Raw genomic sequence first — 14,847 nt, 5'->3', positions numbered from 1 at the left:
GAGGGCGGCATAATCCTAAAGTCAAGCGGGGGTCTCCTGTCTCCTGGTCCTGAATGGGGAGCTGTATCGAACTCGGTTGTTCCTTGTCATGATCCAGGACACACACACACACACACACTTCCTGTCCTGTCAGGCCTCGGGCTGGGACGTTCTGTCTGGACCTCCGAGAACGAGCTCCACCCTCCCTGCCCCTGCGGCCCAGCGACCTGCTCAGGGCTGAGGCCAGTGCTGTGTCGCTGTCTTACTCTACTTCCTGTTGGCCCACACACACCTACGCCAGCGCAGCCCCCCTGCCCCTTCCTGCCAGCCTACACAGACTCTCTGTCCCCTCTGCGGGCCGAGCCCCCCCGTCTCCCCCCTGCCTCTTCGCCCTGCGTTTCCAGAACTCGCTCAGAGCCTCCAGCCTGATTTGCGCCCAGCAGGACGAATCGCGGCTCTTTCATCGCAGACCCCCAGCCGAGGAGCCCCCCAGTGTCTCTGGTGTCGGCTGTGTCCACTGCGCGCGGTCACAGCGGCGTGGGGCCTCTCTCCGCCCGCGCTCTCCCTCGGCCTGGCTTCCCGAGGGGGAGGAGAGGGCCGGGCTGGCGTTTCTGCGGGGAACAAGGTGGGCACACGCAGCTGGGCACGGCCTGTGTTTATTTCGGCTCACAGGCGTGGCTCGTACATGCTGTCTCCAGTCGAAACAAACACAGGGCTGAGGCACACGGAGGACAGAGGGAGCTCTGGGCCTGCGGTCCGCGGAGCCGATCCCTGTGGCTTCGGGTCGGGTGGGATACTGGAGCACGAGGAGCGCTCTCTCTTCGTTTCCGGCCGGACTGCAGCCCCGAGGAGGGACTAGACGGGCCTCGTCCTGCGGACGTCTCTGTTCCTGGGGGCGGCCGGGGGAACGGTCTCCTCGACGTTTTCGTACTGCGTCTGATCGCCTGGCGCCGCCTGCAGGGGGGCGAGACCACAGGGAAACCAGGAGTGAGAAGCCAGATCAGCTCAGCCCCTCTGCAGCCTGTCCTGAGCTCCCCCTGCTGGTGTCATGTTCACACACCCTGGACAGGACAGCAGTCCATCACAGGACACACACACTCACACACCCTGGACAGGACACCAGTCCATCACAGGACACACACACTCACACACCCTGGACAGGACAGCAGTCCATCACAGGACAAACACACACACTCACACACCCTGGACAGGACAGCAGTCCATCAAAGGACACACACACACTCACACACCCTGGACAGGACACCAGTCCATCACAGGACACACTCACACACCCTGGACAGGACAGCAGTCCATCACAAGACACACACACACACTCACACACCCTGGACAGGACAGCAGTCCATCACAGGACACACACACTCACACACCCTGGACAGGACAGCAGTCAATCACAGGACACACACACACTCACACACACACCCTGGACAGGACAGCAGTCCATCACAGGACACACACACACACTCACACACCCTGGACAGGACACCAGTCCATCACAGGACACACACACACACTCACACACCCTGGACAGGACAGCAGTCCATCACAGGACACACACACACACTCACACACCCTGGACAGGACAGCAGTCCATCACAGGACACACACACACACTCACACACCCTGGACAGGACAGCAGTCCATCACAGGACACACACACTCACACACCCTGGACAGGACACCAGTCCATCACAGGACACACACACACTCACACACACACCCTGGACAGGACACCAGTCCATCACAGGACACACACACACACTCACACACCCTGGACAGGACAGCAGTCCATCACAGGACACACACACACACTCACACACCCTGGACAGGACAGCAGTCCATCACAGGACACACACACACACTCACACACCCTGGACAGGACACCAGTCCATCACAGGACACACACACACACTCACACACCCTGGACGGGACACCAGTCCATCACAGGACACAGACACTCACACACCCTGGACAGGACACCAGTCCATCATAGGACACACAGACACACACCCTGGACAGGACACCAGTCCATCACAGGACACACACACACTCACACACCCTGGACAGGACACCAGTCCATCACAGGGCACACACACACACACACTAGAGGGCTCATGGTTTTCCTACCATGAGCCCTCCAGCCTGTCTCTGGACTGTGGGAGGAAACTGGAGCTCCTGGAGGACACTCACACCAACATGAAGGGAACATGCAGACTCCACACAGACAGCACCCCAGGTCCATCATTGAACCCAGAGCCCCAGCACGGCTGCCCTTTAGATTTTGCGATTCGTTCTGTTGCCGTCTTGTGATCTAGAAAGTGTAACGTCTGAATTACCAGAATGCTGGGCTGACGTCTTGCCCTCGATCTCTTCCGACAGGCGACACACAGCTCAGGAGCTGTAGGGAGACGTTGCAGCAGGAGGTTAGGAAGACCAGGACACAGCAGCTGGCAGAGCGAACACCAGCTCTCACAGGTAGGATCCCTGTTCCTGGTGCGAGAGGTCCCGTCGTGATTCACAGTGCACGGAGCTGGACACGGTCCTGTCCAGCAGGGCCGAGCGGCCGTACCGTCTCTCGCGAACAGGCAGTAGGCGCAGCAAGAGGACACCAGGGCGCTCAGAGGCAGAGCCGACAGCAGGACGAGCAGGCAGGACAGCTGGAGGTGAACGGGTGGGGAACGCTCCGGGCCTCCTCCTGCCACAGACAAGGAAACAGCCCTCAGGGGACCGGGACCGTGTCTGGGTCACCTCACCGAGCCCCAGACTGGGAACCTCTCTAATGAAACCCCATTGTGCCAGAGTATTGGCTTCAACCACAGGGCTGGGCAGCTTGTTCCCCACCCCCACCACCCTCTGTGTACAGAAGAGCCTCCTGTCCTGACTGGAGGAGCTCACCCAGCTGTGTCTGGAGAGAAGCCAGGGTATCGGCTTCAACCACACTGCTGGGCAGCTTGTTCCCCACCCCCACCCCCCTCTGTGTACAGAAGAGCCCCCTGTCCTGACTGGAGGAGCTCACCCAGCTGTGTCTGGAGAGGAGCCAGGGTATTGGCTTCAACCACAGGGCTGGGCAGCCTGTTCCCCACCCCCGCCCCCCTCTGTGTACAGAAGAGCCTCCAGTTCTCAGTTTTAAATGTCCTTCTATGTATCTCACGCTGACAGGAGCCCAGGACACTGCACGGTAAAGAAAAGGTGGGGTTGGTCGTTGAAATTAGGGGGGAACTGTAAATCTACTGCATAAACCCGACCTCAGCACAACGTGCTGCTCTCCCGGAGGGCTGACGGCAGATGAACGATTGTATTCTTGCCCGCAAAACGGATCAGAGAGCTGAGGACAGAGCGATCCGCGCTGAGGGGCGGTGGCTGGGGCTCACCGGGGAAGACGAGCTCCGTCCCGTTTCCGAAGCTCAGCCGCCCGCCGGCTCTGTCGGCGCAGTAGTACAGCGCCCGGTCGGACTCCGTCAGTTTGGCGAGCGTCAGGCTGACGGAGAGGGTCGAGGGTTCGAGGACGAGGGAGAGGCGAGACCGGTACCCCTCTTCCACCTCCTTGTTGACCTGGGAGCCGCTGACCTGGGCGACGGCGGCGATGAGCGGCATCTCCAGGGGCCGCTGTATCATCCACAGCGTCTCCTTCAGGTGCCTGATGCCGCAGGGCAGGGTGACCGTGTCTCCGGCTCGGACCCGCAGCTCCACGACCGCGGCCGGTTCGGCCCCGAGCCCCCGCGTCATGCAGACATCTGAGACAGGAAACTCGCGTCAGTCCTTCTCAGACACCGGCAGGACGGGGCTGGCGGGCTGATTTCAGATCCGTCCGGGTACACTGCTCGCTAACAGGACAGTTACAGAGGACCGAAGCTCATTGGTGCGGTTTATTTCAGACTGCTGGCCTTATGAAGTACCGGTTCGGACTGGTACCCAGAACTAAGAGGGAAACACGTTTCACGCTCCGTTGCTGTTTCAGGAGCGAGGATGCCCCGCTTATCAAGAAGAGAACAGAAAAAAACACGATTTTGCTCATCTGAATCGCTTCCGCCGCACAGCAAATCCAAAGCAGCGCCCTCGACCCCAGCGCGGCCCGCCAAGCGGCTTGAGCGCCGCACGTTTTTGCGCGCAACGTCGCTCCGGTCCGGTCCGGTCTGGCCGTGCATGAACCCCGAAGAGGCGCATTTGACGGGGACGCTAGCCTACTCACGGGTGAGGAAGACCAGCGCGATTCTCGCCGCCGCCGGCGCGTCCATCTCCTCCCGGTCCAGGGGCAGTTGGTCCAGGGCGGTGGCTGGGCTTCAGACCACCAGAGACGACGACGTATCGTTTCCTCTGGCTGGCCGTCCCCCTCCCCCCCAATTAAAGGGCATTTTTTCCACCGTTGGCGGGTCGCACAGTTGAGTCCGGACGCCGGCCTTCGACGGGACAGAGCTGTTGCAACCAGGGATCTGCGCCGTCCGGACCCCCGAACTGCTCCGACGCCCTTTGGTGGTGGTGGGGGTCGTGCATTCGCAGAAAAGCTCAGTAAAACCAGATCTCAGCGGCTCAAACGGGGCTGGAGTACGCAGCGTGCGGGAGCTCTTGGGGTGTACCTTCACACAAGTCAGACCTGATCTCCCCCCCCCACCGGAACTTCAGCGAGCTGAGTTCAAAACCACAGCAAGCACTTCACACAGGTGGAGCGGGGGCGGGCTGCTGGCCTGTCTCTCTGGGCCTGTGTTACTGGTCACAGGAAGTCACACACACAGATACATCCTTACACAGGCTGGGGACATCACACACACACACACAACGCGATGCATGACAAGGACCTGGCGCGTTTCTGTGACTGTGGGTGAATTTGTGAGATCTGATTGGGATAAAGGACGTTTGTATCATTAATCTGTTCATTGTTGTGGCTAAATATTTTATCCACAAACGTGAATGGTCTATCACTGCTCCCTCTATTAAAGTTGAATTCCTTTTTTAATTAACATTCTGTTAGAAACGTACAGAATCAAAAGGCGAGACATACAATGGAAATATAAAAATACAGAGACGCTCTTTTTCTTTATAAGATCACCGTGCGGAAACGTGTTCGAAGCGTTCAGGCTCAGCCGGCACAGGAAAGACCGGGTCGTTTCCGCTCTCGGACACGCGTGGGGCGGAACGCGTGCGAACCAGTGTCGACACCTCGAGTCTGCTTGTTCCTCGTGGCCGCTAGGTGTGTGTGTGTGTCGCGGTCCACAACTTGACGGCTGTGAGAGATCACCTGTTTCACATCAGCAACGAGGTACAGTAGGAGATCCGTGCAGATCGCGCAGTTACTGCAGTTACTGCACAAAATAATCCAGATTCCGTCTGCTCCGTCTTTTTTGTAACTGGTAAAGATTCCCGATTCCTGACAAAAGTCACTAAACTAATTTGCATATAGGGGATCACATCAAAGAGATCACATACAGGGTAGAAGATCACAGACGAGAGAGCGCCCGCACTCCCCACTCACCCCAGTCATGACTTGTGTGTCCCCCACTCCCTCCCACCACACTGTGATCTCTCCTCAATTCTTCCTAATCCAACACCACTACATACATGACAACTGAACGCAAACCGAAACTGTACTTAAAACTGTGCTATTTATTAGTCATTGTACTCTTTTTGCACTGTTTCCCGAATTACTTTTGCACTGTTTCTGTCCTGTTTGTATACTTTTCTCTGCTGGCGTATTTGCACAGTTTGGATTACACTGTTATGTTATTACACTGTTTTTGTTATTGTGTTACTGTCTATTGTCACTTTTCACTATACTATGCACCTGTGTAAGTATAACGACAAATACCGTGCCTTCCCTTTAAATGTATTGGGACAGCAATAGTTGCTTTTGGTTTACACTCAAGGAGTTCTGGTGGTGACCATGAGATCGATGTGAATAACAACCCCAACATAATACGTTTCTGCTCAGTGGCCTGCAAAATGTATTTGGTCAGATCACCCCCAATTGACTCAGTGTGGTCTTGTTTCTCACATTAGATCCTAGGGACATCGCGAGAGCACAACCTACATTCCCTAGAATGTCGGACTACATTCCCCAGAATCCTCTGGGGGGGCTCCCTGCATCACCTGACCAGCTACTCGAAGCTCATTGGTCAGTTGCCTGTTCCGGAAGAGGACGTCTGCAGACTCAGTGTTGACAAGCGGCGCAGCTTGATATCTTGATATCACTTCACACGTTTTCCGTCCAAGAAGTGGGGGAGGTTTTAGTTAATTGTAGTGTTTTTTTTTCATTAAAAAAAATCTTGAGCTTGCTTCCCCGTCTTGCGCAGCGGTTGAACGGGACCCCCATTAAAGAAAAGGTAAAGCGATTTTCTCTCCGGTACCGCGGTGAAGTTTTTTTAGTTTGTTTTTGTCAGCACCTGAGATGTTTAACAAGAAGTCATATCCGTATTTATTTAATGGAACATTTGGTAAATGTTTAAAATAGCATGTCTTTGAAATGAAGTGTGAAGGTATTTAAGAACAGTTATAGATAGCTACAGCAGTTACCTTTTAATTATTTATTAATGTCTTCATTGAACAGTAGGTCTGTTCTTCCACGAAACAGTCATGTCATGATTTTAATGTTTGCGATTTTGTTCATCTCTACTTACAAACGAGGAGCCATTTAGTCCAAATAATTCTGACTTATTTGGTAGAGGGTAGTGAATTGATCTGAGGGTCTTCTCCAGCTCTGGAGAGAAGCTGGTAGCTTGTTCCACACTCCCACCACCCTCTGTGTAAAGACGTTCCTCCTCTTCTCAGTATTAACGACGCTTCCCTGGAGTGACACTTCCGGAGGAAGTGGGAGGGGGGCAAATTCATTTTAACTCCCCTTTGGAATTGAATGAGACGGTTTTGTTTGAGGTAGGGTTGGACAGTACTGATGGACACTGCCTGTGTCTCAGAATTAGCACAGAAAGGAACGTGTTACTTTAAGAAATTTCCTGTTGGCATTCAGTTTTTCAGTTATGCACTTAAACGGTTTTTATGTGTGAATGTATAATCAGTGTCCTTTTTGTTTTGTCTTTTAACAGTCCGGACATTCTAAGGAATAATTATTTTATGGTCTAGCATTTAAGATTCTTGTGCCAAAAATTGTTTCTCCTACCTCATTTACTTGCTGACTGTAGGCATTTTTGTACGATATCACTTTGCGTTGAGTCGTAGTTTCTCTTGTTGTTGATTCTTTTTGCAGTCTTTGGATTTTCTTATAATAGATACTGGAATGTTTCGTTTCTAAAGGAACAAGTACATTTTAATCCCACGGTGAGAATAAGGAAAAACAGTTCCCGCCGTTAAGCTATAAAGACTCTGAAAATGGCCAACATTTCTCTTTGGAGGAATCGCTGCAGGGTACAAAGATACATTTACACTTGTCAAAAGTCATTTTCTGAGCTGTAGCGCTACACTTGCACTAAAGAAACACAATAAAACGTGAATTGTTAGATCGTCCTCTGAGTCTGCTGTTCTTGTCTGCTGAGCTGAACTCGCTTCAGCTCGCCTCCTGGGCGGAGTGGGTTCTGGGGATCATCACTGGGAAACTGGGGTGTCCGTCAGGTGTCACAAAGCAACAGAAAGTGGCCGTTCCGTGATCCAGATGGGAGCTGGATTTCCGAATATTTCAGCTCTTCTCCGCTTTCCTGTAATTGAAGAAAAAAAATGGAAGGACCCTTTATTCCTCTGGTTGTGAGATGTGTTCCTTTAAAAAAAAAAAGACAGAGCCCTCATATTGAGGTGTGGAATGAAAACTGCAGAAGAGGCTTCAGGACGGGTCACGCTGCAGGGGACCAGTAGCTCATGTGCGACGCCTGTGCTCTGACTTGGATTCAAGAACTACAGGGAAGACCTATTCGGCGGTTCGGGTGTAGCAGTACACTAGGAATCCAGCAGGTGGCGCTGTTGTTCTGTTTTTAATATCACTATGTCGTAGGAGGAGACTAGCGACGGCGATATACAATAATGATAATGTCTTACACTTCTAGAGCGCTTTTCTGGACACTCCACTCAAAGCGCTTTACAGTAATGGGGTTCCCCTCCACCCCCCACCCCCCCAGTGTGTACCCCACCTGGATGATGCTCCACTCCTCTCCCCCCACACAGCAGCTCTCAGTGGGGAGGAGAGCAGAGGGATAATAATGATAATGTCTTACACTAATACAGGTAATGGGGATCCCCTCCACCACCAGTGTGCAGCCCCACCTGGATGATGGAGCTGGGATCCAGTGGATGGAGATCCACTGGGATGGAGCCAGTTCAGAGAGGGGGGTGATTAGGAGGCCATGATGGGTAAAGACCAGGGGGGGTATTAGGCCAGGGCACTGGGGTAACACCCCTACTCTTCTCCAGAGACACCCCGGGATTGTTAATGACCACAGAGAGTCAGGACCTCGGTTTGACGTCTCATCCGAAGGACGGCGCCTGTTTACAGTCCAGTGTCCCCCGTCACTATACTGGGGCATCAGGACCCACACAGACCGCAGGGTGAGAGCGCCCCCTGCTGGCCCCACTAACACCTCTCCCAGCAGCAGCCTCGGCTCTCCCAGGAGTCTCCCCTCCAGGTACTGGCCAGGCTCCCCCTGCTGGGCTCCAGTGGGGCTGCCAGTGGGGAGCTGCAGGGTGATGTGGCCGCTGGCCAACTGGTTGATTCATCAGTCGGGGCCCCCCGCACGCTGAAAGGAGGTGAATCTCCTGAGCTCTTGTTCGCACGCAGAGAGGCTGCATGACGCTTCTGAGTTCAGGCGCTCCAGACAGCTTGGAAATTCTCCTTCCGTTCTCGGTTTCTTCAGTGCGGTGAAGCGGCGCTACCACGTCCGGCCAGCAGGGGGAGGCAGTGACCACCGGCTCTGGGCCTGAATCTCGTCAGGCCGACCCGGTCCGGATGAACCGCTGTGTGTGTGTGTGGTGTTAGTCCTAACAGGCAGGTGAACAACGTAGATGTTTACTGAAAAGATTTATTCTTATATTTAGGTATACTATACTAAATGGGTATCGGCAAAGGTGATCCAAATAATTCTGCAGCTCCTCTCCACCTCACAAGGGTCATTCTGGAGAAGAATCTTTAAAACTGGGGCCTAGGAGTCGTTTCTTTACACAGTGAAATACTACGTGCAGTTATGGTCCCCCCGTTATAAAGAAAATGTTGCACAGATCTATATTTTTCATCTCCCCTTTTTATCCATACATCTAATGCATATCCTTCTGCGTAGAAAAGATATCGCTGCTCTGGCATCAGCCCAGGCAAGAACAACCAGATGCTTCCCTTAAGCTCCAGAAAACACACTGACGGGCTGAAGAAACTGAATCTCTGGTAGAATGAATAGAGAAACATGAGCCAGAGGAGACAAGGGAAATCTACATTGAAGGGCATTTAGAACTGGGAACAGGAGGCTCTTCTGTACACAGAGGGGGGTGGGGGTGGGGAACAAGCTGCCCAGCCCTGTGGTTGAAGCCGATACCCTTATTTCTTTTAAGAATGAGAATCTTCAAACTGTGATTTTCTCATCTCCAGCTGACACTTGGATGGATTAACTACTAACTACCCATCAGGCCAGCTGTGCCCTGTATTCAGTTCAATTCGAGGTGCTTTATTGGCATGACCGATGAGTACAACCAATGTTGCCAAAGTAAAACAAATACAATTTACATAAAACAAAAATCTACAGACATTTACAATAAAGACACAATTCTAAAATATTTACATATAGATTTATGGAGCATTATTGAGAGACAGATTCACTGTTCCTCAGGCTGGGACAGGAGATCACACACTGTATTGTTTTTATTCGGAGACAGGCTCACTGTCTGTTCCTCAGGCTGGGACAGGAGATCACACACTGTATTATTATTATTATTGAGAGACAGGCTCACTGTCTGTTCCTCAGGCTGGGACAGGAGATCACACACTGGGCTGCCAGTTCAGCTGAGTTCCCTCCTCCCTCTCCCAGTAGGATTGGGACCCGTTGGGATTCTGGCAGGTGTGGGAACTCTGGGACTAGATTTCTGAATTTAGGGAAGAATGTTTCTCTAATCCCAGAGTATCTGTCACAGTGCAGTAGGAAGTGCACCTCTGTCTCTATTTCTCCCCGCTGGCAGTGGGAGCACAGCCTGTCCTCTCTGGACAGTCAGGTCTGCCTGTGTCCAGTGTCTGTGTCCAGACTGTGGTCACTGAGCCTGTCCTCTCTGGACAGTCAGGTCTGCCTGTGTCCAGTGTGTGTGTCCAGGCTGTGGTCACTGACCCTGTACTTCGTCAGGGTCTGTTTCTCTTTGCTGTTATTTAGCTTGGTTAGATATTCAGCTAGTGTGTATTGTCTGTTGAGGGTTCTGTAGCATTCCAGTTTATGTTGTGTTTGTGTGTGTGTGTCCCAGTGTGTGAGATATTGCTGTTTGATCTGTGCTGTGATGTGGTTGAGTCTGGGTTGTGGAGCTCTAGCAGTGCTGTCCTGAGGCTGGTAGTGTGTTGTGTATTGTACACCTCTCTTCTTGTGCTTCGTGTTTTGCCTGCTGATCTCTATAGTGGCGTACTGCAGTCCTGCCTCCTCCTCCTGCAAACACACAGACACACAGCACAGCTGCTGGTGACGATGAGTCTGAACACACACACACACACACACACACACACACACACACTCTGCAAATTTCATCTGTGACCCTCCTGACACACGCTGATAAGACTGGCCAAATTGTTTCAGTCAAAATCAAAACTGCAGAAAAACACTTAGCGGCCCATAAAAATTGCCATATCTTCACAAATACAATAATTACTAAAAACAACTGGATCACACACATTCACTCATGGTCTTTAAGTTGTGTCTGTTGAAACGAGATATGATCTGAGAATGTGTTATATCACAGACAGAGGCAGACACTCCAGGTGATGAGACACAGTGTCCTGTCTGAAATAAAAATCGGATCGGTACCTGACTGTCCTGTCTCTCGCTGTGTCCTCCAGTCTGGGGGCAACTCTCAGAGCTTCTACTGCCTGGTTTCAAAGAGGAAACACAGTTATACTCCGCTGTGACCCCCAGAAATGACAATGACTGTACTACGTTTATCACAACACATTACTTAGTACCCTGAGAACCTACTGTGCGGAGAACCAGAGTTAAAAAAATGATGTCTTCCCACACAAAAGGTGACCAGAAAAAAAGGAAATAAATATTTTGCCCTACCCTACGGCACCGTAAAAGACGTGTTTCTTTATCTTAGTTAGGGAGAAGAGGTGTATAAACACAGCTGTAGGATGTTCAGTAAGTACCGCTGTTCTGATGCAACTACTAAAAGCATTGTTATGCAAAAGAAGTCAGAAATAAGACATTCCGGTTTAGGACATGAAAATCTCTGCCCCCTTAAAGTTAGAATTAAACCGATACTTTTGTTTTTCAGTCCTTTTCTCCTGTTTTTCTTATTGAGTTAAACGGACTGACCAGCTGCTCACAGCCATACAAGACTAGGGAGCCCAACTGAATTATACGTCATCAATATCGCTGTAACAGCAGCACAATGCAAGATGTCAGAGTATCTCGGTTCTTTAGCCTTCCCACGTTTACATGTTTGAATGTATCGCAAACATACAGCAGGTTTTCCCCAGACTGTATTTCTGTTTTCACTAATAAAGAAAAACACAGCCGTGTGGGCAGTCTTACCTCTTCTAAGGGAAACGCAGGAGAAAACGCAGACGGAGGACACGATGACACAGACCACACTCACAGAGGGCAGAAGAGTCCAGCACGTCAAGCAGGGACTGGGACTGACCACTGTCCGGTCTGGTTCTTCCAAGGAGGAGTTTTCTGCCACTGGTACTGCTGCTGAACCTGCAGGCGGACACAATGTCCGCATCAGTGACAGGACAGTGAGGCTCCAGGCTGCTGGCCTGAGAGCAGGGTGACCTCTGCTCCCACCTCCTCGACCTCACAGCCGACTGGCCTGGGCCGGACAGGGGCGGCGATGGACTGGTCAGCAGGGGCATCAGGTCCTCTCCAGCCTGAGCCACGCAGACGGGAGGGCCGGAGTGTGGAGGAGGAGGGGTGCGGTTCTTTTTTCCCATCAGCATCGTTTCAGTGAGGTCACAAAGCTGGGGTTCATCAATCGTGAAACTTTTTTAAAAAAAGAATCCTTGTTTTCATCTGTGATATAAAACTCAGTATCGTTGAAAATCGAACTTTGTGCTGCATCCTGTGGGGGACGAAACGACTCTCACAGACATTTTGGAAGTGTTTACTGTACAGCGTTGTAATAAAGCACAGTAAAAATGGGGTAACGACCTAGCACTTAGCAGGTGTGGAAAAGGAAAGCAGCCGGTGTCGGGTACGAGCATGGCAACACCGGAACCGGTACCGAACAAGACTGCAGTGTTGAACAGTGAAGGAGTGGGACCCCGGGGTGTCTGTGCTGTGTAGGGGACCGGGTGCACAGACTGGAACTGCTCGCGTGTTAGTGTGCGTGAGGGGTTATCGGGGTGTCGGGCGGTGGCTGGGGCTCACCGGGGAAGACGAGCTCCGTCCCGTTTCCGAAGCGCAGCCGCCCGCCGGCTCTCTCGGCGCAGTAGTACAGCGCCCGGTCGGACTCCGTCAGGTTGGCGAGCGTCAGGCTGACGGAGAGGGTCGAGGGTTCGAGGACGAGGGAGAGGCGAGACTCGTACGCTCGTTCAGTCTCCTTGATGATCTGGGAGCCGTTGACCTGGGAGCCGCTGACCTGACCGACAGCGGCGACGAGCGGCACCTCCAGGGGCCGCTGTATCATCCACAGCGTCTCGGTCTGGTGCCTGATGTCGCAGGGCAGGGTGACCGTGTCTCCGGCTCGGACCCGCAGCTCCACGACCCCGGCCGAGCCAGCGAACAGTCCCCCCGCCAGGAAGACACCTGAGACAGGAAACTCGCGTCAGTCCTTTTCAGAAGCTCGGAACGAATTGGTTCTTGGTTATTACAGAAATCCGAAAAAGATCAAAACGCTTTGGCAAGTGAAAATCAAAATAGCGGTAGAGGAAAGATGAACAAAATCATCAATATAAATAACTTAATTATACAGATGGGAGATAAGTTTACAAAAGCTGAGCTGTTCTTTCCTAGACCTGAATTGTTTTCTCTGGCCTTGGCCTTGATCGGCACACAACCAGCCTTTGCCCGTCTCCTAATTTTTAAAAAAAAATATTTTGTCTTCTGCAAGACACAGATAATAAAACTGTAATCACACTGGCGAGACCACTTCGTAAGGAAGACGCGCTAATGTCGCTCATTTCAATCGCTTTCTGCTGGCGGGTGCAACACCGTTCATTCGGAAAAACCCCACAGAAGAAGAGACAGAAATGATTGATTTCAACCTCAAGTTTTCAAAAATAATAAAGATCATCGTGAGCAACAGGCACAGGCGGCATCAATCAAACTAAAAACTATCATGTAAAAAGACACTACATACTGCAAACTGAGGCTATTGGACCTACAGTATGTTATTAACTTGCGTAATTGATATAACTATATCAGCAATCGATCTGATATTCGGAGAACGCGCTTAACTGAGAAGTGCCCCAGTTCTAAATAATTGTATTTATCAATAAGCATGATCAGTACGAAGTCCGCCGAGCGTTTAGTTTTTATCGAAGTCAAAGAATTCCCACATATTGGCGATTCAGCCGGTAACACCAGCATGTCACTCACAGAGGAAGAGGGGCAGGGTGCGCGCTGCGTCCATGTCATCCTCTGCGCTGCTGTTGTAAAGAAGACCTGCTAGTTCTCAGCCTATTTTGTACTTTACCCGGATTCTCATTGGTCGGAGGCCCAACTATTACACGTCTAACAACGAATTAACTATTTCAGTTCCTCTGATAGTCGACCTACAGTACACTGACGAAGGTGTCACTGTCGTCGTGATCTTGACATAGAGAAGGGCGTTTTCTGTGTAGATCGCAATTATGAGGAGTCCATACAGACTGTTTACCGGTATATGAAGCAGTAATTATACACAATAACATAAGAAAGTTTATAAATGAGAGGAGGTCATTCGGGCCATCTGGTCGTTAATTGATCCCAGGAGCTCACCCAGCTGTGTCTGGAGAGAAGCCAGGGTATCGGCTTCAACCACAGGGCTGGGCAGCTTGTTCCCCACCCCCACCACCCTCTGTGTACAGAAGTACCTCACGTTCTCTGTTTTAAATGCGCTTCTGTTCCACCTATTTCTTCTGGGTTGACTTTGTCATTAATGCCTTTGAAACTTATCAGGTCACCTAATAGTCTTCTCTGTTCAGGACTAAAGAGACTCAGTTCCCTCAGCCTGTCAGTGTGGGACATCCCTTAAGACTGAAGAGACTCAGTTCCTCTGGCCTGTCAGTGTGGGACACTTCCTTCAGACTAAAGAGACTCAGTTCCTCCAGCCTGTCAGTGTGGGGCACTCTCTTCAGACTGAAGAGACTCAGTTCCTCCGGCCTTTCAGTGTGGGACACTTCCTTCAGACTAAAGAGACTCAGTTCCTCCAGCCTGTCAGTGTGGGACACTCCCTTCAGACTAAAGAGACTCAGTTCCTCCAGCCTGTCAGTGTAGAACGCTCCCTTCAGACTGAAATAAATAGAAGACAAACACAATGGTCTAGAATTATTTGGGATGGTTTTGTCGCTCCTTATGTAAATGGGTAATACTTTAGCAATTCTCTACGTACTGCTCCTGTCTTAACTGTTTAAACTAGTAAAGTTTGTGAACGGTTTATCTTTCCATCTGGACAATTACTTAAACCGATCAATTTACATATTTTAGGACCTACAGTGGTTGTTCATACAGAAGGTAATGATTGTTCTGTGTTAAACACTCCCCTCTAGTGGGCGTTTGTGTGTAATGCATCAAGACGGCCTTAAGCGAATGATAACGTCTT

General features: G+C 51.4%; 2 protein-coding genes across 2 annotated transcripts; both read right to left on the bottom strand.

Moving 5' to 3' along the window:
• Window positions 1-474: 474 nt before the first annotated feature.
• On the bottom strand, window positions 475-4,247 carry LOC138243280 (uncharacterized). Its single transcript, XM_069198869.1, has 4 exons — window positions 4,187-4,247; window positions 3,369-3,731; window positions 2,334-2,692; window positions 475-933 (listed from the first exon to the last, which is right to left on the bottom strand). The coding sequence occupies exons 1-4, from the start codon at window positions 4,230-4,232 to the stop codon at window positions 835-837; spliced, it is 867 nt and encodes a 288-aa protein (XP_069054970.1). The 5' UTR covers window positions 4,233-4,247; the 3' UTR covers window positions 475-834.
• A 3,189-nt stretch (window positions 4,248-7,436) lies between these two features.
• LOC138242633 (uncharacterized) lies at window positions 7,437-13,677 on the bottom strand. Its single transcript, XM_069198183.1, has 6 exons — window positions 13,644-13,677; window positions 12,474-12,851; window positions 11,637-11,804; window positions 10,911-10,972; window positions 10,466-10,535; window positions 7,437-7,498 (listed from the first exon to the last, which is right to left on the bottom strand). The coding sequence occupies exons 1-6, from the start codon at window positions 13,675-13,677 to the stop codon at window positions 7,437-7,439; spliced, it is 774 nt and encodes a 257-aa protein (XP_069054284.1).
• Between the last annotated feature and the right edge of the window lie 1,170 nt (window positions 13,678-14,847).

Source organism: Lepisosteus oculatus, chromosome 14, assembly GCF_040954835.1.
Source record: "Lepisosteus oculatus isolate fLepOcu1 chromosome 14, fLepOcu1.hap2, whole genome shotgun sequence".
NCBI classification, from domain to species: domain Eukaryota; kingdom Metazoa; phylum Chordata; class Actinopteri; order Semionotiformes; family Lepisosteidae; genus Lepisosteus; species Lepisosteus oculatus.
The sequence above is the reverse complement of the archived record's forward strand: the minus strand, read 5'-3'. Positions and strand labels throughout refer to the sequence as shown.

Coding starts and splice junctions, on each gene's coding strand:
- LOC138243280 (XM_069198869.1), bottom strand. CDS start 4,232: ATGGACGCGCCGGCGGCGGCGAGAATCGCGCTGGTCTTCCTCACCC. Junction 2,693..3,368: donor GACGGAGCTCGTCTTCCCCG/GTGAGCCCCAGC, acceptor TGTCTGTGGCAG/GAGGAGGCCCGGAGCGTTCC. Junction 934..2,333: donor GACGTCAGCCCAGCATTCTG/GTAATTCAGACG, acceptor GCCCCCCTGCAG/GCGGCGCCAGGCGATCAGAC.
- LOC138242633 (XM_069198183.1), bottom strand. CDS start 13,677: ATGGACGCAGCGCGCACCCTGCCCCTCTTCCTCT. Junction 11,805..12,473: donor GACGGAGCTCGTCTTCCCCG/GTGAGCCCCAGC, acceptor GTCCGCCTGCAG/GTTCAGCAGCAGTACCAGTG. Junction 10,973..11,636: donor CTGCGTTTCCCTTAGAAGAG/GTAAGACTGCCC, acceptor CTTTGAAACCAG/GCAGTAGAAGCTCTGAGAGT.